Source organism: Pseudopodoces humilis, chromosome 2 (genome assembly GCF_049639895.1).
Source record: "Pseudopodoces humilis isolate 2021_Gansu_Grassland_sample_001 chromosome 2, ASM4963989v1, whole genome shotgun sequence".
NCBI classification, from domain to species: Eukaryota; Metazoa; Chordata; class Aves; order Passeriformes; family Paridae; genus Pseudopodoces; species Pseudopodoces humilis.
In genome coordinates, this window is record NC_142201.1 from 33,017,873 (window position 1) to 33,044,750 (window position 26,878).

The window sequence follows — 26,878 nt, forward strand, 5'->3', positions numbered from 1 at the left end:
AGCATAGCAGATTTCAAGACTGATACATTGGACAGCTTCTTGAGGACATCTGAAATTATTCAAGTTCTATCATCTGTTTCAGAAAAAACCTTCCAAGCTCTATCTTAACAGACATTATGGAAGAATTTGCTTTTGAAATACTTTTAGTTTTACATCTTCAAGCTTTTGAAATAAGTATAATAATTTTGCTACAAGCCACCAACTTATTTAATGAAGTTATGGTGAAGATTTGCTTTTTTTTTCCTAAAAAAATATGGATTTTGTAATTGTAATAAACAATGCCTGCAGAGGAATTTTTTTGGGCAAAGTATATACAATTATGAGAGCTTAGAAATCTGTTTCCCAAGAATTGCGATACACCATATTACTAAAAATCCCCCAAAATGACCTGTAACAAGAGAAATTTATTTAAAAGCATTTAGGTTCAGCCAAGAAGAATTTACCTTATAGTCAGCTTCCAAAAGGATGTCAAATAGGGCAGAGAAACAAGAAAATAGGCAAACTAACAAGAGAGCTAGGAGACAACTCAAACTTAGCAATTACACTACTATTCAAATGTAAAAACACTGCTATAGAGTGACTTGTCCTAGTGATGAATGTGTTCAAGATGCTGCATCTAACCTTTCATTTTCAACCCTTTGTTTTACTCCTTATCATCTTTGCCAAAGTGCCTATAAAGATACATAGCTCTCCTACCACAATTAAAGTCCTTCTTTATATGAGTGGACTAGGTGCTTATGGACAACAGATTTTAATTTGCAGAGTTCCAGCCCAGAAGCCTTCACTGGAATACTATATATGCAAAAAAAAAAAAAAAACCCTGAACTAATTTTTCCTTCCCCTCCTCTGCATTTAAGCCGGAACTCCTGTCTGCAGCTGCAGAGTTACCTTAATTATGCTACAAGTTTTACTTCATAGAGGAAAATGTTACCTTGAATCTGTGACACCAGGAGTCAATGTCTGTCACTTTCTAAGAATCCTGTAACAACTTTTGATATCTTATCATTGGTTCAGCAGTCCACTTGATGAGGCAGCTTAAAATAAGAGTGCTACGGGGTATCAAAAATCCATTCCAACTTCAGACTTCCAAAAGTTTTGAAAGTATAAAGACAGCAACATTTTATTGTCTAGCTAACATCACCACCAGCACTACAAATAATGTCTGTAATGGGTGAACACCTTGTTTCATTCTAAAAGCCCAGCTCTACCCATGAGCACTTTACAAGAGCCCTTGCAGTTACCCTATTTCCCCTTTCCCCCATTTCCAAGAACTGCCTGGACTGATGTAAGATTAGCTCACTTGGTCAGAGCATGGTGCTAATAATGCCAAGGTCATGGGTTCAATCCCCATACAGGTCATTCATTTAAGAGTTGGATTTGATGATCCTTGTGGGTCCCTTCCAATATTCCTCAGAATATTCTGTGATTCTTTGACAACCACTCCCATGTGAGCTGCTCAAATGAGCACAGTGCAGCAGGTGCTCTAGTTCTTCAGAGGTGCCCGATAAGGAATGCCTCCTTGGAGAAAAGGGAAAGTGCAAATCACAGACTACTAACATTCCCTGAATGTTGCAGATAACATGAGATAAACTAGCATTTTAAGGAAGCTTAGTACAGACAGGCAAGGCATATTTAAAATCCACAGCTAGGGAAATTTAAAGCCTCAGATTGAAATATTTCTTTTAAAAGAAAAGGTAGAAGCAGAGGGAAGACTACACTGGAAAAGACTCCCAAGCGAAAAAGAAAAGCTATCATCAGAACCATTTGTTCATTGGATACTATATTTTTTTCAGAAAGCACTAATTTGGATACCTCAGTTACACAATAAATGATTTCCACTGGTCCAGGTTAAAAGTTGTTCTTAAGCACATATGGAAATCTCAGTTCAGGATTTGCAGCAAGACCTATCCAAGCATTATACAATAAGAGCTTTTTATTTATTTTTCATCTTATAGTCTGGAACATATTCACAACAGACAAAGACTATAAGGAAGAAGTTCAACAACCAATTCAGAACTTAAGACAAACATACAATTGAAGAAAAATTATTTTTCCAAGATGAAAATGTTATATTTAAATGTTTGAATTCAGCATGCTTACTTTAAAAATATATTTAATCTACAAGACAGAATATTAGTTGAGTTCTAAGACCAAATATAGACTACAAATCTGTCATGGCAAGACAAATTAACTCTTCCTGTACTGAAAGATGTCTATTTTTACATGCTGGTTTCTCAAAGCTGGCAAAAGAAGAAACTATAAAAAGGCTTTGCATTAGCATAATTTGCATTAGCAAGTGTATGATCACTTCACAATCATTTCTGCTAGAATTATTTGGTGCCTACATATAGGCATCTAGTGAGAATGCCATCTAGGGCACGAAACAAAATGCCCTTGAACATTCCTTGTGGTATCCAGCAGGCAGCTCCGAGCACAGCTCTCTCTCTGCATCTGTCACATGGATGTTCTGAGCATGTTAATGCTTCTTAAATGCCACCAGCAACTTGGAATGGGACAATTGAATTGTGCTGTTAATGTCAGTCAGCACAGGGATAGGAACAGTACCAAAGAGAGAAGCATGCCATCCAAAACCATTAGCTCCAACTAATGCACTATAAAGTTGATATTGCATCTCTTCCCTCTTCTCACCTTCCCAAGAAGAGCCAAAGATTCTTCTCTTAGTTTGAATTCCAATAACCAAAAGGCTCCTTGTACAACAGAGGCTGCCCTGCTGGATATACTCCAATGAATGATTGTGTGTTAAAAAAGGGCTCTAAAAACTTCACTATTTTCTGTTCAGGTGCTAGTTACTTTTGTAGATGTGATGCCTGGCTGATGAAGGAGTCAGTTCTGTTATTTCAGGAAAATCAAAATGCACTAATTATGTGAGATTAGGCTGTTCTAAAATTAATTATAATTTTAACTGGGGAATTCCTTCACTAACAAGAACTGCCGGAAGTCTGCTAATATCAAATCTTTGACTGGAAAATTTGCAGGAACAGTTCATTTATCTTTTTGCACAACTACTCCATTTCAGCAGTCAATTTAACATCCAGAAAGTGATTTACATTTTCCCGTGGTTCTAAGTTAAAACTTTTAAAACTTGTACCAGTAAGCTGAACTCAAAAAAAGAGACTTGTTTGGTCAGTGGAAATTTTTCCCTTCAACTTGCTGAGAAAGTTTACCAACAACAGCATGCTTGGAATTAAGGAAAACTGCTGTATAAGCTTGTAAATAACTCATCAAACACATGTGTGCTGCAGTGTCAGGACTGAAGAGAACTTTAACATTTGCAGTAAGTGCATATGAAGTCCAGGATCTGTAAGTGTATTGCAAAGTTGCCACTACAGTTTAGGTTTTATATAACAGATGGGAAGAGAGTATTCCTTGAAAACTTCTTGTTTGCAGTAATGTAAACAAACTTGTAATGTAAAGTAAGATTTGTCTATAGGAGAATTCATGAAAATTTTAAATACACAACCAGTTTACATTCTTAACATACAGAATTGTAAGGACTGTCCACAGCTACTCAGCATTTACTTGCCTTCATTTTTACAGTGGAGGAAATGGAATCCCATTGAGGTCACTGTTCAAAGGGCAAAACTTCTAATATTAATTTTGCAACTTTCCAGATCCTTTCCCAACCATTCTTTCAGCAGTTATTTATAAAAATGGCATAAAATCACTATTATAATTACAAAACAGTAATATATCAGTATATACCAGAGAACATGGATACACTGTATTCCAAAGAGAGAAATTAATTTTTCAAGCTAGACAGCCTTCTTACATCTACCACCTGATGAGCTGCATTCAGCAGTTAACTTTGTTATAAGCAAAAAATAAAGACAGTGGGAATTTTAAAAGGATAGGCTTTTCCTTCTCTCTTAACTGTAAGTGCTGATGCTATGATACAATCATTCAGCTACAGGATATGTTTCTGAAATAAGGATGCGAGGACCTGTTCCCAGATATTTTGATAATGTATGCTCAGTAATGTCTAGATCTAACGTTTGCATGTAGCAACGGCCAAGCAGAAATACTGAGAGCCATGAAGGAGTTGAATATGTGGATTCAAATGCAAGTGACTAACACCTCACTTATAAAGGACTTGCTGGAAAAAGAAGCAAGGTAAATATGTCTGTGAATGTAATACTCTTTTAGACATCTTTGAGACCAAGACATGAATTTGGGTTGGAAGGGATATCTAGTTCCAACCCCTCCTGCTGTGGGGCAGGAATGATGCCCACTAGATCAGGTTGCTCAGGGCCCCATTCAACCTGGTCTTGAACACTTCCAAGGATGGGGAATCCACAACTTTTCTGGGTGTTTTTCCGGCCTGTACCACTGCCTCACCACTCTCATAGTAAAGAATTTTTCCTCTCCTCTTTTAAAACCATTCCCCCTTGTCCTATATCACTGTCTGGATTGAACCAATTGGTATTTACATTGTTTTGAGAGGGCTACAGAATAAGATAACTTCATGCAGAAATGCTGTGACACCAACATTTTTTTCTGCCTGTTTCTCTGAATAAAAGCCCGACCCTAAGCATTTAAAAAAAATTTACAGGTTTGCAGTCAGGTCTTGCTATAGTATTTGACAGGAATTTCCATGATAGTGTCCATACTAGAGCAAAGTCATTGGAATGCATACAACCAATGCATACAATGGGGTCAAAAAAGGACAGCAAAAAATTCTTCCTCACATTTACATCCAATTTCAAATTAGGATTTTACTAAGTGATGTACCACAATCTCCCCCACTGAAAAAAAAAAGGCATTAAATACTGACAATACTATAAAGGTATTTCTGTCTATCAAACAGACAGAAGTCCAGTTCAATTCCATAGTAGTTTTTAATTAGGCATTTTAAAGAAAAAAGGTCTGTTGCAATATTGTCTCTATGATGTGCAATACATAAGTTAATCTAGTTCTTCAATAGACTAGGTCTTCTATTCTTATATATTTTACTTTATGCTAAGCTTACCTGGATGAACCAAAGTGCACTATAAGCTAGGAGGATTTTCTGCAGAGATATGCTATTCAGCCTTTTAAATTCTAACACCCCTGCAACCACCCACATATAAAGCTCACCAACCACCTAACAATGAAAACTGATAACTGCATGGAGACACACAACAGAAAATGGAAGCCAACATGGAGGGTAACATTTTTTTTTGTATGAGTCTTTCCTTTATTAAAATTCAGTGAGTTTTTAAGAATAGAAAGTGTTACAGCCAATTAGTGAAACAGTAATTGTGAATGTAATAAAATGTTATCAGTAAGCATCCTCACAAGGAACACCTGACCAGCCTTCCCATTCCTCTGCTCTGTTATTGCTGTCAAGCTAAATCTGACCAATAAAATCATAGAAATGTTTCTTTTTTAACTTACTGTCTAATTGACGGCAAAGTGAAAGTCTACATTTCCCCTCTAGATAAACAACTGACATTATCAGTAGTTTCATGGAATTCAAATCTCAAAAAAAAAATCACATAAAAGACTTGCACTACTAATATTTAGAAAAGGGTTTATTCTCATTTGGAGAAAAGATGACAGTTGTGAAAAACCTGTTCTAAGACATAAGATACTTTAAGATGCTGAAGTCCCTTCAAAGATCTGTTTCAGGATAGATAAAGTAAGGTTACTACCAGAACTTTCCCCAGAAGCCCAGAGAAATATGTCTGTAACATAAGCTCCCTTGTAGTAGACATTTACATTTACAATTATTTAAGGTGAAGTGTGATGCTTTTTTATTGCTCTCTGTGTCATCCTAATTAACATCTTTCCAGCCAAACTAATGAGATATTTTACTGCAAGAGTTCACTGATTGTACAACTTCCTGTTCAGCTTGATGTGCTAAACTATTTTCCCCTCTGTGAAAGATGATCCTTGGACAACTTAAAACTTTGAAAATTTCTGGGTTCTTCCCCCTGCTAAATTCTATTACTCTAAAATGGAATTATTGCACTGAAAATCAGCTTGAAAACAGTAAGTTTATCTGAAATCTTAATAATGAAATTTTCAGCATTGGCATAAGGTAAGCTACACCATAGTATACCTGCATCTTCCCCTTCTCCCATGGCCACATAGAATTTATGTGCTTCACTAGTGACAGCAAAGCAATATGGTGAATTGCCTCAGGTCACCATGACAGCTAAAGAGCTAAATTAAACCCCCCTATTTGTCTTCATCCAATCTCACACAGTTGGTGCCACTTAGAAGCAACATGCTTCTGTTGCTAACATAAGGAAGATCAGGAAGTACTGTGGCAGTATTGTTTAAAATCAGATTACATTAGGCTTAAAACCATGCTATGATTGTGATTCATTTTGCACAGCTTAATCAGAAATATAAAACATATGATCAAACCCAGTGAGATACCTACAGAGAATGAACCCATGCTAAACCAGTCATCAGGGTATATATGTAAAAGCCTTTCCTCTGGCAACAATCAATTTAGTCCCAGTTGTTTTCCTCCTTCCTGGGCTTCAGCTTGCTATCCTTCAGTCACTGTCTGGCAGCTGTTTTTAGATGGACTATAGAGACTAATTTTATCATACATGCTCCTCTTTCCTTCCACAGTGAGAGATAAACATCCATTAATTTTAACCCTGCTGCAGTTTTACACTAGCTTACTTTTGCTGTTAGCCTAAACTCAGAAAATTTAATTCATCTAGTTTGGTCTGTAGTCAATATTTGTGCTACATAAGGGGAAGGAAATTGAAAAATTTATATACTTTCCCATAAAGTTCTAGCAATACACCATTAGAAGAAAAAAGGTACTTTAAACTACACTATTTCCAATTTTATACATGTGACCTGCTTTCATGCAGGGTTCAGCAACTCTCCCAATGCAGTCTATGTTCCAGTTAGCAATCCTGTGTTCAAAATGACCAGAAAAATATGGTGGGAGCCTCCTTCCTGCATACCAGGTTGTGCACTCATCTCAGTTTTAAATAAATGGACTATAATTCTCATCTCATTTATGCATATTCTTGGCCATTTTACTCTCAAATTTATTTCTGTAAAAAAGTATATGGTAATCTGGTCTTGTGTTCCATGCAAATGTTAATCCTCAAGGCTAAATCAACTTTACTCTATAGATGAAGCAGTACACTGTTCTGTCCCATTTTGGGATCACTGACATGTTACAGCATGTAGCAATTCCATAAGCAAATCAAAAGAAATTCAGTGATGTTTAGTGCAGTCAGCAGTAACATCAGGACTGATCCTAGGTACAGTAAAAATTAAGTCTAAAGAAGACCCTAACTTTGTGATTCTGAGGTAAAAAAAAAATGAAGTGGGTTTTTTAAGCTGTTCGCTATAGGAAGCTAATTTCTTCTCTTAAGACAGCAGAGTAAGTAGTAGTAGTCTTAATTTTGTGATAGCATGGGAAAGAAGCACCCTGTCCAGGTTGAATGGAATTGCTGTGCTGAGGGCCACCACTGGATAGTCTTGAAAGTCTTACTATAAGGCATAAAGAATTATGGTGCAACTACCATTAACACTTTTCCCCTTTAATTTAACCAAACCAATCAGAAATAGCCAAAATGACCCTCAAGAAAAAGCCACTGAAGTGTAAGCACTGCAGCAGAGCATGCAAAACTTTGAACCATCTACACAAACCTATCTGGGAAAGCATGTTAGTTCTAATGTAGGAGGAGATAGTAGGCAGTGGCATCCAGCAAAAGCTTCCACCTGAAACTACGAAATGCATTCCATACATACCATCTTGGGTACTGAATTTAAAAGCACATTCAACTAAAAGCATTTGTGAATGGCCACCACAGGCAATTCATATCACATACACACAAAAAAAGTAGCACTGGGAAATTTTCAAATGATCAAAATCCAATTTTCACTTGTTAGTGAAGGCTGAGGTAAACTGGCATTTTTCTGCATGATACCCAACCATTATTGTATACACTTACCAATCTCCTCCCTTTCAGTAATACATACCTGCACTAACAGATGTCTCACTCAAGTTCTACAACTCTGATTTTGGAAACACTGGGATTCTCCCAGTGCATCTTGGTAGAGCTGACATAGGTAAAATCATGGAATCCTGCTAGGAACTGGAAGATGTTATTGCAAAAGCATTATTGCTGTAAAAACACCTCCAAATATGGCTAAACGCTTCTTTCTTTGAACAGTCACATAGAGCTCAAATATCAAAAGTATGCAGTATGAAGAGCTTACTGATTTATTCAGAAAACATTTGGGTGAGGATAAAATGGTAAATGCAGTTACCTGTGCCCCCCAACACCATGAACACAAGACCTTTCCACATTACATCCATATCCATTGTAACTTGCTTCATTTGCTGACAAAACTTTTACCAAAGGCTTCTAGAGTGAGACTTCTAGAGTGAGGCTTCCTCTGAGAATTTGCCACCACTGGTAGGGATGACATTTTTTTACCCAGTGAAGATATTTTTTATCTCTTTCACATGACCTACTACCTTAAAAATGATAAAGGATATACAGTATAAAATGGAAAAAAGCAAGATTCTTCAGAAAAATCAACCCCGTGAAACAATTTCTTCTACAGTTTGTGATAAGACAAAAGTAGTGGAAAAAAAAAATTAGTCACTGCTAGTATGACTGCTAGTGCCTGTGAATTGCTGTTAAACAGGCTACAATTTATGAATTATGTCAAATTAAGTATTCCAGTCGCTAATATATGTTGTTTATCATATAGTTGCATCTTCCTCAGAAAATACTCTGATCAAGTTAAATCAGTTCTTCTATTCCTTCCCAGTGTATGCTGTTCCCCAAATGTTTCCAGGTCACAAGCTGGTAAGTTCCTCCTAGTACATGATTATTTTGATTGTACACAGCCAAGGGACTGACAGGTACACCCGAGGCAATTCTAACATTTGTCTACAGAAAACAGCCCTTGTCAGGACAGGCCATCAGCTCGACATCAAAAGTAACACATACAGCTAAGACAGACATCCACTTAAACTCTGCAATACCTTTTTATCCTTACATGTTTGCAACAAAGCAAGTTTCAATTACTAGATGCAATTGACTTCAAGAAGAATCCTCTCAAACAAGAAATGTCACCAAGTTCAGCCTTGCTACGGGGCTACAAAGTCAACAATGGGAGCAAGTATTCTGTCAACTGCTTGTCTGCTGATGCCCTGAAAATTCTGATTTGGACAATTGTGAAAACAATCTCTTGCCCTGTAAAAGTTGAAGGACATTTTATATGAAGATGTGCTGGATGCTGAACTGTTTCAGGCTTTCTAGAACTACAACCAACAGACACACAACATCTACTATTAGTAGTGGTAGTTAAAATGGAGAGAAGAATATTGAATCTTTTATTCCAAGGGAAAAATAAGTATATCTGAACTCTTCAATGTATGAATTGCTGCACCACAAAACTTAGCTGCAGAGGAAACTGACATCTTGACTCTTAAATGATGCATGAAATTAAGTTATAACAAACTTTCACCATATTGACTTTTCTATAGAAACAGCACACATTTCCTGTAATAATAATTTAAAAATTAGATTTATCACCAGACATGAGCAGGTAAAGAAACTGCTATGATAGGCAGCCAATACATTTTATGTTTGAACCAAGAGTCTCCATTACAGAAGTGGTAAAAATCTACCAGCTTGCTTACAGTTTCTTTTTAAGAGACTAGAGCTTAAAACCTGGGAATCCACTAGCAGTGAACCATTTTTGGAAAACCTCATCTTAACTAGTAAGTCTCAGTGGGCAGCCTATATATTTTCATTCTGTTTTAAATGTTGGCATCTGCTCTGGAAAACTGGCATTGTATCATCAAGCATATATATTAGCTACAGTCAGAATGAGATTTGTATTCCATTTCTGGCCCTCTCAGAAAACACTATTCTTTAATAAGGCATTTGTGTGCCTGATGTAAAAGTATTATGTAAAAATGAATATTTGGTCCTCCCACTGTGGTGTTAAAAGGTCTACAAATGATGTTAAATTAGAAAACAGATGTTAACAGGAAAGCTGCTGTGCCCAAAGCCTCTAATTGTTACAAAACCTTCTTCTGAGACTGTAGCTGTAAACGCAACAGCCTCAAATTTTTTGAGAGTAGTTTTACCTCAGAAATGAGACTGCTATCTTCATGACTAAAATAATCACTGTGTGCACTACATCACAAACATACACCAGCCCAGCACACATTAGTACCTACAGACTGTGTTCATTGCTGTCTTGAACATGCCACAAGCATTTATGTAGCATTTTGGTAACAAAGGAATGTAAAAATGATCAAGAGGCATTAAAGTCTAAAGTTACTTCACTCAGAAGGCAAGCCAATCTTGTGAGGCACTGCAGAAGCTGAAGAAATAGTTCTCATACAGCTGACATAAATAGCATGTGTAAGCAGCATTTAGTATCATTAACAGGTGGTCATGAAATGAGTAGTTCTCCGTTTTCACAGAGTTGTGACGCATACAACTACACCAAGGAATCACCCAGTAGGCACAGCAGATAAAGGTATAATTCATTAAAAGTATCAAAAAATATGCCAGCACAGGTCTGTCACTAACATTGAGAAGACTAATCAAAAACTTCAGCCAGATTTTTTTTTAAGCTTTTTAAAAATCCTTACATTCAGCATGAATTTGACTTTTTAAAAAGCCTAGTTTTAAAGTTAGAACTCCACAGTTTAGTAAGGTGATGCAGCCTCTAAGTAGCAAAAAATACTGATTTTCCTAGTTTAGCTAACACTGAGTTACAAATGTATAAGCATATGTGCATTTTATTCTATTTTTGTTTCAAACTTCAGGCGTATTTTCCTCATATAGCATGCATAATGGTGCAGCTTATATTCATATTCTGACAGGTGGGGATGTCACCAGATGTTGGCTAAAACATAATACTCAGCCTTTCAGTTCATATTCTTTAAGTTTCCTGGACATTTGACAAGGTGATAGTTTCTTCTCCCTACAGAGTTTCAGATAAATTGACAAGCAAGGTGGACACAGTGACTCTTCAAGTGCTGCATTCCCAGTTCAATATACCCCGTAGGTGTTAAGTACTTAAAAAAGATCTTGGTCTTAGAATCAACATCAGAGTAAGATGGACTGAAGTTTTACTTCACTTTATGCCGAACTACCTACTAAGAAATTTAGCTCCCCAAGGTAATAGAGAACATTTCAACAGTTATGTATTGTTTCATCTTTCTTTTAAGAAACAGATCTTTCCACAAAGCCCTACTTTGCTCAGGTTTTTTCAATTTTCATCAATAAATGAAAACTGAAGAACTGCCTATGCCACCACTTTCCAGAACAATCCACCTCACTACTGGTGGTCTATTTAAAGATTTTCAAGAAACTTGATGTGCTGTGCTCTAATGATCACCCCATCTAAACCACAGGGGATTACCTACACAGATTATTTACTTACATGGCCCTATATGAAAAGCCACTGCCTTAGAATTCTTGGAACCTGTGGAAGACCCAGTCATTCCAACCTGCCTCAGAGCAGATTCTGAGCCACATGTTATTTCACCATCCACCACCATTACTAATTTTTTATTTTAAGATGCTAGTTTTAATAGCACAAACCTCTTAAAGAGAATCTGTCATTTGTTTAACAAATTATAAAATTATAAGATTGTGCTAGGAATATGGAAGAGATTGGCTTCCATTTCTGCTTGACTTTAGGATTCTAATTTTACATCACATTAATGAATTATTCTGTCTGAAAGCCTATACAGTGGAATAGGAGGTTGAAAATTCCAAGAGCAACAAAGCTCAGCAACTGAAATGATGAAGTTTTGTTTCAAGTTATTCTACAAAATTTCTAAGCAGCCTTAATTTTAACATAAAATTTCTTCAACAATTATGCAGCAAATAAAGAGCTATTCTTTGAAATGGACCTAGAGCCCAGAAAGGTAAGTTGGAATTAACATTAAACATAACATAAAATGGCAGGTAAAGAATACCCATCCTCTGTACCAAGTTACTAGCACCCATATTTAGTTTTTGATGATAGTTCCAAAAGGTCTCCTTAAAATCATGAAGTCAAAGCAAACCACCACTTATAAAAGGAACTTCGGATAAAATACTTTATATCAAACTGAGCAATGACAGACCTTATATTCTAGTTTTATACTCCTATTAATTCTGTTTTGCCTAAAGAATTTTGTAATATAATTAAGTCATTTATCATACATTATCCTACAGTTGCCATTTGCCCAGGAAGTGCAAGACAAGGTTAAAAATGCAAAGTGTTTGCTCATTGTCTCCACTCCAAGTTTATAGCCAGCAGCATCCTAAAACAAAAAACACCCTACAGATTAGACAAGCTGTTTTCTAAAGTAGTTAGTAGCTTGGAGGTATGCTTAACCATGCTACACTGAGATGTTTTCTAGGTCAACATAAAAAGGCCCTGTAAAAGTACAAGCAATCCAACTATCGCTCGATGAAAGACAGATCAAGTTAAGAGGCACCACACAAGGTAATGCTGCGTTTGTTTACAACAGGATGCCATGACTAGACTAAACTTGCCTCCTCCTCTGAGCTGCCTAAATATTACCTGCTACTACTAATTTGGGGTAATTAAGATAGTATTTTCTTTTCTTGCTGTCTCTAGTCAACAAGTTCTCTCACCTGTCTCCAGTTTAGCACAGAAGACAAGTCAAAAATCCTTTCACTCACATGTCTGTGCTGAATGGTATAAACCAGCACAGTCAACACTCTGCTTCCCACAAAGCAGAGTGTTGTTTATGTTCCCATAAACATTGCTTACAAATACCAATTGAAACCAATTTTAAATAAACAGATAGAAGGTTAGTACATTCTTAGGGTCATAGGGCTCTATGTTCCTCTCTTGAAGGTCACCTGACAGGGACACTAGTGCACTGAATTCAAAATTAAGTAGCAGGCTATATTTAGAATAACTAACAATGTCAGAAATCCTAAGTTAATGTAATTTTTATTCAACTGCAAAATTTTCCTTAAAAAAGGGTAAAAAAAATTCACACATGCCTTCACTGACGCACCTTTAGTATATGAATCAGAAGTGAGGGTGAGGTAAGGTCAAAGTGAATGCTTTCAGATATCACCATATGTCTTAAAGGGTATTTAAAGAAATACCAAATTTCAGTATCTCAAAAAAAGTTGTACACTTTTTCTCACTCCATGAGATAACAAATCTCTTGGAACATTAACTCTGAAAGTAGTTTTCCTTCTGATTTTACTTCCCAAATACTTCTATTCTCAATTTTAATAACACTTTAAAACTGTAGCTTTAACTCAATACTACAAAACAGCGAAAGTACACGTGGACCAAAGAGCAACAACTGATCTCATCCAAATAAAAAGTTCAAAATAAACAATCTAAGGGAATTCAGGGTCATAATAAAAGTATGAAAGCACTTTTTACCATATTATGTTTGAGCTAGTAAAGGTACAGCCTGTATCAGTATACTTTATATGCCCAGATCCGGTAAAAGGTAAATTAAACCCTCTGGGGAAATGCATGTATATTACAACTATGCAGATTAAGGAAAACAGTCTTTAAAAGTATAATATCATTAAATGCACCAACTTTTCACTGCATATACCTATGTACAAACATTGTACTTTAGCTGTGCTATCTGCTTCAGCAGACTAATTTTCTTTGCACAAAACTACCTGCACAGTCTTTTAAAACACAGAAGAAATCATCATACATGGAACAGACTATCAAAACCCTGCTAGTTTAGTAACAGCCTGCAGTTTGAGTGGTTGTGAACGTACAGTTGACAATAATAACTTAATTGCATAAGAACAGAAAGACAAACCTGAACCTGCTGAAAAGCTTTCAGTCTCTTCTTGAATCTAGAAGGTAAAACAAAATCACATCCTCGAGCTAGCAATGCCAACTCCTTTCTTAGATCAGGGTCTTGTCGCAAAGAAATCTCCTTTATCCTCATGCTTTCGGATTTCATATAATGTCTCTGTGTGCCAGTCCAGGCACTTGAGTCCCAGTAAATAGCAGAGTTGTTGTATTATCACACAGTGCTGTTTAAAGCAGCAGCTGCACCCGAGTTCTGTGATATTATAAGAGTCAGCTCAACTTTGCTCGTTCCATACATTAAAGGGAACTTGGCTGGAATTGCAAAAACAGATTGGGAAGTCACTTGGGGGGCCTGTCCTTTCATCCAGGCATTCCAAAGTCTAAATGGGACAGTACGGAAAATGAAAACCGTGTTTGGAGAGCATCTATAAAAGCAGCTTCCAATTTTAAAAAAGGCAAGCCCTAGAGGAATGCAGAGAGGCCAGTCGTGGCTATTTTCTAGCTTCCTCCTCCTCCCATCCCCCTCAGCTTTCCCTTCTGTCACAAAACACTCACTGTCTAGCTTCAATGAACCACCTCACCAAAGGATAAGGCTTATTACCCAGCAATCCTTTTAAACTCTTTCGTCCTTTAGCAGGAAGCCTATTACACTGGGAAAATGAACGCAATGACAGAAAAAGCTTCAGACAGGCTTTCAGAATGGCTCACATAATCAAGAAATAAACTTTTTTTGCATTAATTGAAGTTACTGTATTTCAAGAATCCAAAAATTCAAATGTTAAAATGGAAAGCCGTAGCAGAAATTAAGCTAATGTTACTACACTGAAACACTGCTTTAAATCATGTTTTACCAAAATGTTACATAAGAAATACAAATGATATCACAAAATTGGAAAAAAATTTGACAGGATACTTTTTTTTTCTTAAATAGCTTTATAAACATTAACATACACATACTAGATTGCATACCTGTCACATTTCACTAGCATTAGTTAGACTCTGCTACCACTCTATTTTCAGTGTATTGACTCTCAAATACATTTTATGGGGATGGTGAGGCCAAGTTTTAGTACACATCAATACTCTTCATGGAAACAAATCGGATAAGTTTCTTAACTTAAATTTTAAGTGACCTTCAGTTCCTTCTCCTTTACAGTTTTAGTTACATTAACTTATAACTAGTGGAGTTATCACATTTTAAATGGATATATCTTTATCACAGCAATCTTTAAGAAATGCTGCTATTTTTTTGGAATTTTTTTTCAAATATCACCATTACAGTTATGAGTATGGCAACTCTTACTATTCCAAGCTATTCCACTCTTAGCACCTCCAAATTCTCTTAAGATAGAAGCATTAGCTATTTATTATCTGTACCTTGTCATACACAAGTTTAGTTATTAACAGTGTAAAAGGAAAGACCTGGTCATTCCTACTCCGTTTTCATCCCTCCTACTTTAAATAAGGCCATTTTCCTGATTACACAAAAATGTACACAGCCCAAAACAACTCTTTCACCACTACATCAGATTTCTTTTACTGGACGGCACTGTTTTATTCCCATATAATCTTTTGCCCTACTCACCCATTCATAGCCATTCTATAAAGTAACACTGTATTAAAACCCCCCAGTAAATATCCTTGTTCAATTAAGAAAAGGAAATTATAAAAAAGTACTAGTGAAATACAATTTGTATTAATTGGATTCTTTTTCAGTTTATCACACACTGTTAGAAAGTAAATGATAACAAAACACCTGCTTTCTTGGTTTTAATTTAGTATCCAGTCCTGTCCTCACCTCCTGCTTCTTTATTGCAACTTGTTATGAAGATATTTATTTCTTTCGGAAGTGGGAGAACAAGAAAGGAATTGACAAGGCAAGAGTCAGACATGGTGTGGTTGGCATGACCAGACTATCCAACTGCATTGAGCAAATCTGGCTGTCACTCACTGTCTTTTAGGAAGACTAAATCAACTAACCTGGCATAAACCTTCGCCACTGGGAAGTCAACAGAAAACTGGGCATGCAGTACACAACAGCAGCATGCCTGGAACTTGAGATGAAAGACTGAGGTGTTAGAGTAGGAGAGGAATCCAATTCTGGCAACAGATAACCGTTCCAGACCAAAATGTGAAAGGTCAGGAAGGTTGAATTGCAAGGCAGATTGTGTTTCGGGTTAGGCAGAACTGGCCTTACTTGAGGTAAGGAATAGTGTCTCCTCACCTAAAGTGCATTCTATTTTCATCCCTTTCAACCAGGTGATGCACTCCCATTTACTGCTACATTCACAGTCTTACTTGATGTGGCTGTATTATGTCATTAAGATGATGGAGTGTCACATGGAGAGCTAACCTAAAAAAGAGCCAGTCTGGAACCTAAAATGCCTGGAGCTCCTGAACCTGCTGAATGAGCCTCAGTACAAAGAAATGTTCTGAACTCCATTTTGGAAAGAGTTGGGTATTTCCCTCCTTTATTCAAATGGAACTCAGAATCCATCATAACTTAACCAGCAAACCAGGTTCAGTATTTTGAATATTCTGCATTGCTTTCTCATAATATTACTTCACTGTCCCAAGTCAATCCCATTGTTAGCTAGTGGTTGTTTATATACCTGGATATTTGTTGTTCACAGGTTGCAAAATATTAATAATTTCCATGCAATTGACTACACTTAAATTCACTGGCTACTAATCACGTCTTTTTCACCATCTAAATTGTAAAGGGGTTCATATTGCCACATTTAAGGAGACTGAGCATTTATAATACAATGTGGTCATGAATCCCCTAAGATTTGTTTTAACATTTTCAGTCATAAATTAACCACAGGGGAAAGTCAGCTTTCATCCAGATTGAACTGGAAGTGTTCAAGTTTAGTGTTACATTTATTCTAAATCTGAATTCTCTCCAGTGAAAGCTAAGGCAAAATCCTTCACTGGGTGAAGGTTTGGGTGCCAGCCATGAAGCTGTTTAAGTATCCTGGCAGCTTATTATTAGCTAGATAAACAAACAGGGGGAAGATGCATGCTCAGAGCTTCCTTCAAAAGCTAAAGATACACACTATGAATGGATTGGACTCAAGGGACTGCAGCCAAAGTTTACCACTTTAACAAAGATCTGAACATACACAAGAGTAACACAACATAAATAACATGATATTCTGGGTATTGTAGAAGAAATATAACCTTGAAGACTACTTTAAAAAAACCTTAACTATTTGCCTAGCAAACCAAAATTTCTTGACAGAAGCATAGACCAACTGCATATTAAAGTCTTAAGAGATTAAGTGAAAGTGACCTCAAATCTTCGGAAAAAAGCATCCCCCAGCAACACAGGAAGCTCCCAAGAAAATAGTTTTCAGCTATATAAAAACTTTAGTTGCTGGAGTCTAGTCACAAAAGTAACTTAATAGTGAGGGGTAGAACAGCAGTTAAGAGGAGTAAGGCAAGGTGGCAACTTTTCAATATAGGAAAAAAAAAATGTAACAGCACAACTAATTTAGTATTAAAGATATATTCTAGAGCTTTAAAAGTGGAAAGAAAGCACTAGTGAAAACAAATACCTTGGGAAGATATACAAGAAGTCAATCAGCTAACCATGCCTGCTAAAACAGAGCTACTATGAGGCAGGAAATACAAAGAAGAAATTATATAAATATACTAGAAGATAAACAAAATAAGCAATTATTTGCTAGACTAAGAAAACCAGCAAACACAAACCAAACAATCCTGAAATGCTGAGCTCTTTTTTTTTTCCTACCCTCACAAAACATTGTGACTAGAACATCACCATTATTTAATGTTATGAAGAATTATTTCTAAACCAGATAGTCCATACCTGGCCTTTGCCATACTGAAAGTTCCCAAAATTAATTTCTTGCTACCAACTTTCCAATTGTAACTGCTGTGCATGAAAAGAGAACAAGAGGACAATGCACTTGTGATCTGAATAGAATAACAAAGTACTACTATCCATCCCTAACTCTCCTTCGGATGGGAGTCATCCCTTTTCAACAGTACACTCACAAAACCTAAGGGAGCTAACATGTACAGTGCAGATGTAGCAGAAGAAATCAAGTTATTAGGCTCATATTCAACTACCAGTTATGGAAACTGATTGCTTTAATGTTATGGACAGTGTTTTGAGTATGACATACTGATGAACTGCTAAATGTTAACACTGTGCAGTTAAGAAATCTGCCTTCACAAGAAGAAACTGATCCTTTGGCCTTGGAAAGGAGTTCACGTGCATCTGGGCCTAGATACATAATTTTTCTCTTGTAGGATGCAAGGGCTCCCCATTGGAAGGGAAGTCTTGCATGTAAATGCCTTCTTGAATGATTATTTAAATTTTCCAGTACTCTTGGATTAGACAGAACAATGTCTGGCTGTTCTTCCCACAGTTGCTAAGAGAATCCAGAATTCTTAGGAGGCAAGACAGTAAGTAAAAAGACAGCAGTTAGATGCCAGATGTGTGGTCATGCTGGTAGGCCAGGAAGGAGGGGCTCATCAGATTTTCTGCACATTACCAAAAGAAAGCCATGTATGACCACCATGGCATGGGCCATTATCAGATTACAACTAAAATAAGATACATGTCACCTTGCTATGATTACACAGCCTGGACTCCAAAGACATAGCAAGGGCCTTTTTCAGTTTGTTAACTGCATTTGACAGACTAACTTCAGCAAGCATCAATACTAGAAGTTATAAAATCAATGCCTGACAACAAAGGAATGGTTTATATACCTTTAGAACAATTCTCATGTTCTCTGCCATCTTAAAAAAAAGATCACATTTTATTTAGTTGTGTGCAGCAAAAACTGAATTTTAAGGGAAAAAGGTTCTTAGAATAATTCTGCAGATAGAGCCCATTTACTATTCATGATCTTCAGATGACCCTATTAATCAGATCCTGAAAACCAGGACCCAAATTTCAGTCATCTGATTTTACCACTGGCATTTTGAAGATTTTTCTCCTAACATGGATTTCTGAAAAATCCTGTGCAGCCATCGACTAGGTCCAACAGGCAAACTAGTTCATTGGATGAGCTGCACTTATGAATTTTGTACAGAACTAAGCCCTTACATACTTTTGGCCTCAAGTTTCTCTCTTGCTGACAGTAAATGTAAGGCATATGAAGAGATTCTCAAGAAAATACAAGAACAGGTTCTCAAGCATCACTGAATGCAAAAAAAAAAAGTTATCTCCTCTATATCAATACCTAATTTCCTCACTGAATGAACAGCCATTAAAAAGGTACTGTTTAAATGACTGATGTAAAGCTATAATTATCTGTTTTGAAAGACTGGACAGAGAAGAAACTGGAAGTAATGATCTGTAAACTGTGATTATATAATTTTGAACTTTTTTTGGTTTGCTTTTAAGTGTCAGTTACTCACAAAGGAGTGACTGTGATTAATAAATGTTGTAATTAAAAATTAAATTAATTTTAATTGTCCTGTGTCAGAATTCAGGTGAGCATCAAACTCAAAGAAAGCCACACAATCCTAAATTCCATTTTACAGTACTAGAAATGCCAAAAACTCTTAAGACTGGATGCAGCATATAAAAAATATGAGTTTTCAGAAGGACACAAGTACAACTGCCACTTTGAAAGAGGACAGAAGTTCACTATTTATTTTAATAAAGCACAAAGTGTAAACAAAATCAATATAACTGCTAACAAAAGTAACATTTATATGACAGGGTAACAAGACACACTTAGAATAAGAAGCACTATCAAAACCCTACAACAGTGAATAAACTTTCAGTTTCTCAATCATAAAAAAAAGAACAGTTTGTTCTCTAATCAGGATAACGATTATTCTACTCCAAGCTATTCAGTACAGCAAAGCTTAAGATGAATAACACAACATACTACCAGTGCTGCTTACACTGATGACTATTATGTCATCCCACTCAAAACAAATAATGATTTTATAGGAACACCTATAGCTGCACTCTTTCAGACCTTAATGTGAACTTTTGGCTGCCCTTCCTTTGTTGGCACCACAAGAAGGAGCTTTACTGAGATCACACTAATGCTGACATCTCTCATACTACCCTGTTATCATTGTAAAAGTACATCAGTTTGATACCAGGTTATTTACAGTCTCCCTTTAAGTCACGGGCTTGAGTTGAAAGCCAAGTTCACCATCCTCCCCACTTAGTGACAGGACATGGCACTACTAACGCTATCTTTGGATGATATAGTTGGGGAGTGGCTGTGTTAGACTACACAGTCCACACAGCGCAACCTGGTGTGTGGTGCAATGCTAACATAGCTCACGCAGCCCAGGCTCTGGAGTTAACAGTGCTTCTGCTATGAACGCATACAAGGCAACAATGCAGATACCTTATAAACTGGTGGTAACAGCCCAGCTACCCTCTACCTCAAGCCCTCAGAATTAATTTGTTTCAAAATGCAACTGTTAAGTGTTATTCAGACTTCAGTCAAAGTTAAAAGGTTTCAATCTAGCCTCCCTTTAAACTAAAATGGATGGTAGCAGTATCTTGTTCAAATCAAGCAACTTCCTAACAAGGACTTGTTTAAGTCAAGTACCGGCTTACAAATTTTGGCAAGAATGTTATGCATGATTAAAAAAGCTAAGTAGCCATATATTAAAGAAGTAAAACATTCTCCAAGTTATAGAAATAGGAAGAAAATGAGCTTTAATTGCCACAGGATAACACATAGGAACAGTATGCTTATCAAATAAAGAATATAGAGAAATCACTCCAAGAAGTACTTATGATATAAAAGGTTGACCCTGCAGAGAAATGGAAAATAACTTTGAAGTATTTCTGATTGTACCACATTCTCTCTGCACCACCATCCCACAAAATGCCCATAGGGAATTCTGTGAATTGTTTCCCCAGATGCCTTGCACACCAGCTGGTTAGGATTAAACATCTTGCCTTTTAGGCACCTTTCAGGCCTTGAGGACTGGCATTTCTGACAATGTGATGAACAGTGTACAATAGAGTCCCAGAAACACTGTTAAATTTATCAGTAGTGATAAGGGTTAGAAGAAATCTGTAACATCTCTCCTTCAAGACTGAAAGTCACAGATCTAGAATTTCTTCAACAATACACTTAGAAAACATTTGAGACTTGAATGCTGAAATTTTTTTATATCTCTAAATTTTTGTTACTTGAAGTACATAGTACATACAAATCACAGGTCTACTTGCAGAATACCAAGTGCTAGCAAGTACTTTACACCACATCAAAACAAGCACATCACAACATCACATAACCAAGGTGATCAGAACTTTGCAATTACATTGTTTATACAATAGGTACAGTCAGATATTCACCTCACTGTGAACACCATGCAAGCAAAACAAAGTACCTATCATAAAGGAAAAAAAACCAACAATACCTAAACAAACACTGTTTTGCTTCCATTTGCACTAAAACACACTGAAAGATAAATTTTCATGGTAGAGTTCTGAATAGATTTTAAAATGTACATTTGGATTAAGTCAACAGTTTACTCTTAACATGGCTTTAAGTGACCTGTCCAGATGAAAAAATTCCATTAAGACCATGATCAAAAAGTACTTACTGGAATAAGTACTTGTGACTTGCTAATCAGGGGAGGGCTTCAACTGTCTTGAAAGACAGCAAACTCTCCTCTGACAATAAATTAGTGTTTCAGCAAAATATAAGGCAACTTCTGAATTTTGGATAGAAGTATAACCTGCGGGCTTCAATTACAAGCTAATCTCTGGAAAAAAGAAAATATCTCCTTGAATACAATAGCTGACAGCTATGATACTTTTAATGCTGTTTAATGGTTGCCATCAGCACACCAGCTTATTTTGCTCATGTGCCACTGTTTAAAGTATTAAAGATTACACATCTAATTAGATTCTAATTAAGAATGCTTCCTGTTCAGAAAAACATGTTTTGCTAACAAGTACAGAAACCTGTAACATGAAAATGTTGTTTTCCTAGACATTCATATTGACCTCCTGATAATTACCTAGGGATGGTGGTTTTCTGTTACCAGCTTTATTGTTTGGCATCCTTCAAAAAAAATTGCAAGAACATTTTAAGAAACAGAAAAAAGCATATAGCAGCCTTACCCATAATCAACTGCAGTGATTTAGCTCAGTGATGAGAATGTATCATGACAAAGTAAGTTAACTGCTTGTACGCTGCCTTGTGAGACTTCTGGTGCACAATAAGTTTACAAAGATGCTTAAGTTGATTTATATAGTAAAAAAAAAAATAAAAATTCTCCAGCTCTTTATGGATGGATGTAAAAGCCTCTTCCTAATAACACCCTCATGCACACAGAGCTAATCACATTAAATGTTACCATTTTCTAGGACTGCTACTTAGAATTTAAATCTGCATTAGCTTGTACTACAGGACCAGTATCTGAAACATTTTCTTCCACTTATAGAAACAAGATGAGGGCCTCAACACTCATTTGAGGTAGATAAAACCTTGCCTTGATCTGAGAAACATAGTAAGGTGCACAATAGCAGATGCATTAGTTTTGACACTGCATGAGGTAGTTTGTGGAAGAAAGTAGGGTACATTATGCTTTCTAAGAGAAAATACACTGTCATGGCAGAACACACAATTCTTGGTGGTATTTAAGAGCTGATGCCAGCTGCAAATGCCATTTACATTTCAAGACTGAGAAACTTTTGGATGAAAATTCAGTTTACCTGAATTATAAACTTATAAACAAATTTCTCATTGCTTGGAAATTCCCTCTCCTCAACCTACTCAAGTAAACAACAACCTAACCCCTGTGGGTTCTCTTTCAGCACTATACAGACAATTCCAATTAAATCAAGGATGTTACTCTTCATTAATCTCTTCTAGTACTTCTTTATGGGATTTACTTCAAGCAATCAACCAAGACACATGAAGAGAAATTACAGTACACAAGTTAGTGATCAAGTATAGCAAATAACAGTGCATTTTAATGGAAACTCTTCCTTTGCTTGCTTTTATCTGATACAAGAATAAACTGAGCATCTGCTGACTGACTTTCTGCATTTCACTAGAACAGAAAATACAATAATGTGAACAACAACAACAAAGTAAATCAATAGTCATGCTGTCTGGCTGGTGATTATACATAAATACAAGTCCCTATTATTGTAAAGTCAATCTAGAAAAACACTAGACTGGACACGTGGTGTTTTGGAGCTAAGAAGTTATCAAACTAGATTTGAAAATTAGTACTTATGAAACCAAGAGGTCACTTCAGATTAAATGCTTGAGTGCAAAAGAGTCATGGTGTTACTCCTGTGGGTCAAAGGGTAAGTCTATACACTCAGTGCATATCAACAATAAACAAGAAATAACTGATATTCTTAAATATCCCAGCTTTATCCTCTCTATCCAACTGAGCAGGCTTCCCTGGGATACCAGGTTTGGACACTGTAATAAGTTAGATACCAAAGTACACAGAGCGATTGGGACTTACAACCTCTTTAAATTTTTCAGTATTATTAGAATATATAAATTTATAGTCTTATAGCACAAATAGCATAGCAACTCTCTGTAAGTCCTTACAAATATCATGAATTTCAGCAAGGTCAAGTGGAAGGTCCTGCATCTTGGACAAGGAAATCTCAAACCAAAAACAGGCTGGGTGGGGAATGGATTCAGAGGAACCCTGAGGATGGACTTGAGGATGTTGCTGGATGAAAAGCTCAACATAAGCCAGCAATGTGTACTTGCAGCTCAAAAACCCAACTGTGTCCTGGGCTGCATCAAAATCAGCCTACTACTGGCTAGTAGGGCAAGGTTGGTGATTCTTCCCCTGTGCTCTGCTCTGGTGAGACCCGAGCTAGAGTGCTGTGCCCAGCTCTGGGGTCCTCAGCATGAGAAGGATGTGGATCTGCTGGAGCAAGAGGAAGGACACAAAGATGATCACAGGGCTGCAATACCTTGCCAAAGAAGACAGGCTAAGAGAGTTGGGGTTGTTCCACCTGGAGAAGAGAAGGCTCTGGGGAGAACTTACAGCAGCCTTTCAGTACTTAAATGGGAACAAGAGAGCTGGAGAGGGACTTTTTACAAAGGCATGTAGTGACAGGACAAGGGGAAATGGCTTTAAACTGAAAGGGTAGGTTTATTCAAATTCTTTACTGTGACGATGGTGAGACACTGCAACAGGTTGCCCAGAGAAGCTGTGCATCTCCCATCCCTGGGAGTGTTCAAAGCCAGGTTGGATGGGGCTTTGTGCAACCTGGTCTAATGGAAGGTGTCCCTGTTCATGGCAGAGTGGTTGGAACCAGATGGTCTTGAAGGTCCCTTGCAGTCCAAACCATTCTATAATTCTATGATCATTGATCATAAAAAATCAACATTTAACTTTTATCAGTTACAACAACATTTTCTATCCAGTTCTGTTTTTGCAATTTATGAAAAGAGCTAGGAACTAGATTGAACTGAACTGCAAGCTTAAAAAGAAAATTTCAGGTTGGGGGCAGGGTTGTCATCCTTGCATAGAGGGCATTGTCTGTTACAATAAAGAGCTCATTAGGAAGGAAGTGCTGAGTGTACCATGCAGTACCAAAAGAATTACTTTGTTTATATGCAGATTCAGTGAAGCCAAATTTGAGTCTTGTACTAACAACAGTGCCTGGTATCATTAGACAAAGGAATATTTGCAGTCAAGGCAGTATGTTATAAAAGGAACACAAACATAAGGACTTAAATGTATCCACAATTAGATGGCAAGAAGCCAAGATAATCTTATGGAAGCTTAGGCCACCTATCCACTAACACTAATGACACACAAACATTGGTATTATATGTTCAGGGCTGCTGCTTCACTCCGCTCCTGATACCTCCACTGGGGAAATTATTTACTTGCATAATTTGCCAATACCACAAACACAAAAGTCAGTTCCATTTAACAACTAAATCTAATAAGAAACAAACTTACTTCTTTGGTCCCTGAGGATCGTCGTGCTGTTCTAACATTAGAAATGTTCCTTGAGCTAGCTGGTGTTGCCAATGGAAGAGTAGTAGAAGGCTGAGGAGGACTGAAAGACATCAAAGGCAATCTGGTATCTCCTAATATGCACTGCTTGGAATTGGAACTTTTACTGGTGAAACTCTCATTTTTACTGTTTCCTGAATCTGTGTTACCAAACTCTGCTTTCTCCTTATTCTTGATTCTTCTCAAGCAGTCCTTTAGTGTTAGCTGAGTTGCAGGCTGACTTAACCAGCACAAAAACAGTTCATCCACCTTCATTTTCACTGCAGGTTGCAGAACTTTTCCAGGTGACATTTTCTGCCAGTTTCCCTGTTTTGTTGGTTCAAACTCAAAGTAAGTATTTGACAATCATATAAATATTCCACCCGACTTTCAGTGTTTCACAGGCATCATTTAACAGTGTTGATATTTATTCCCTCAAGATACCAACAGAAGTTAGGAATCATATTTTAACATATTATTTCAACAACATTTTATAAGCGTAAGCCATAAACCAGACAGTCAACTTCAATAATTTATTTTAAATAACACATAACTTCTTTTAAAAGCATACTGTGTAAGTGGTGGAGATTAGAGAACAAGAAACTGCACTTGGGCTTTCTCAAAGAGATAGCTAACAAATATTAAAAATATCCTCCAAGAAAATGTATTAAAAACACATGTATTATGAAAAACAAGACTTGAAAATACTTATAATTGAACATACTAAGAACTAAATATCTAAACAGTTTATGCTAAGCCCTGGTGATAGAACAAATAATATTTAATAAGCACATCTTTCAGTCAAGAGATTTAGAGCTAAGACTGAAGGCTCAATTTTCATTCTGAGGTCGTGATATGGATTTAAAATCTTGCATTCCCCTATGTGAGTGATTTCCAAAGCCCTGTCATTTGATATTTTTAAAACCTCTTATTTAACATTCACTTTTGCAGTTCTTTAAAACCAATGTAACTTAAGAATTGCAACAGTGTGATTTCAGGTTCAAACAAAGTGAAATAAACGTGGGTGGGTTTTTTGTTGGGTTTTTTTTTTTTCTTTGTTTTTTTTTTTTTTGGTGTCTGTGTTAGGGACACAGAGGACTGGAATGAAACACTGAGAACAGAACCAAAGTTACTATCAAGATTTTCGGCATCCAATTACTTCATGATTAGGTACAGTTCAAATAAAATCTATGCTTCCTCATGTCTGTGTTTTTTAAAGCCTTTCACAGAATTTGACCTATATGCATAAAGCATACGAAAAATTATATATGAGTGATGATCTTAGACGTTTCTTCCAACAGTAATGATTCTACGTACAAATACTTGGCTGAACAGGCCTTAAAACAAGCACCTCAGTTTGGAAACGAGTAACACCTAGCAAACTAACATCCTATTAAAACATAAAGCTCATCCTCGTCCCACGGCAGAACTAGAAACCTTCTAACACTGCATCGCTTAAACTTTCCAAACCGCTATAAGTTCGCAGTTCAGTTATTCCGTTTCTGAAAACGAAGGCCACCTCATTTCCCTACTTTTTGAAGCTCAACACCCTCACGGCGCTGGCGGCTGCGCTCAGCCATCCTCAAGCGCCCCCCGCCTGGAAAGCAACGGTCAGGAGCAGGGCCAGCCCGGCGCCGCCCGGGCACGGGGAACCGGCGCCGCCGCCACAGGCGCGCTGCAGCCACAGCCTCGCTCCCCTCGGGCGAACCCCTCACTTCGCCCGCGCGGCAACAACAACTCAGGAGCGCCGCGACTCCACGCCACGGAAAACACACGCTCACCTGCCCCGTTCCGCCTCCGCCACCGCCCCTTCCCGCCGCCGCCGCCTTCAAATGCGCGCCTCCTTCCGGCCCGGCCCGGCCCCGCCGCCGCCATCTCGCGAGAGCGCGGCCCTTCCTCCCCGCGGGACGCGGCCGCCGGTCGCCATTGGCGACGGGACTCTCGGGGCCGGCCGGGCCTGCGCTGCCCTGCCCTGCCCGGCCCGGCCCTGCCCGGCCCGAGACCCGCGGTGCCACCGCCTGCCCCCAACTTAGAGCTCTGCCAAGGTCTCGGCGTCTCACGGTCTGCTCCTGCTGGTTGTCTGAGAGGAGCTGGCAAAGTGATGAAGGGGCAGAGTATCTCCTCAACAAGTTTT

At 37.4% G+C, this 26,878-nt stretch overlaps 1 protein-coding gene across 2 annotated transcripts in view; it reads right to left on the reverse strand.

Annotated features, from left to right (window-relative positions):
- PPP2R3B (protein phosphatase 2 regulatory subunit B''beta) overlaps positions 1-26,543 on the reverse strand; it is a 43,347-nt gene extending 16,804 nt beyond the window's left edge. The window contains exons 1-2 of one of the 2 annotated variants that reach the window (XM_014258989.2): positions 26,526-26,543; positions 24,709-25,071 (exon numbers count right to left, since the gene is read on the reverse strand). In XM_014258989.2, coding sequence (XP_014114464.1) covers positions 24,709-25,056 — 348 coding nt within the window. In that variant the 5' untranslated portion in view covers positions 25,057-25,071; positions 26,526-26,543. Of the gene's footprint in view, positions 1-13,786; positions 14,173-24,708; positions 25,072-26,525 lie in introns of those variants that run through there. The other variant, XM_005516500.3, reaches the window with a different exon arrangement.
- Positions 26,544-26,878: the final 335 nt, after the last annotated feature.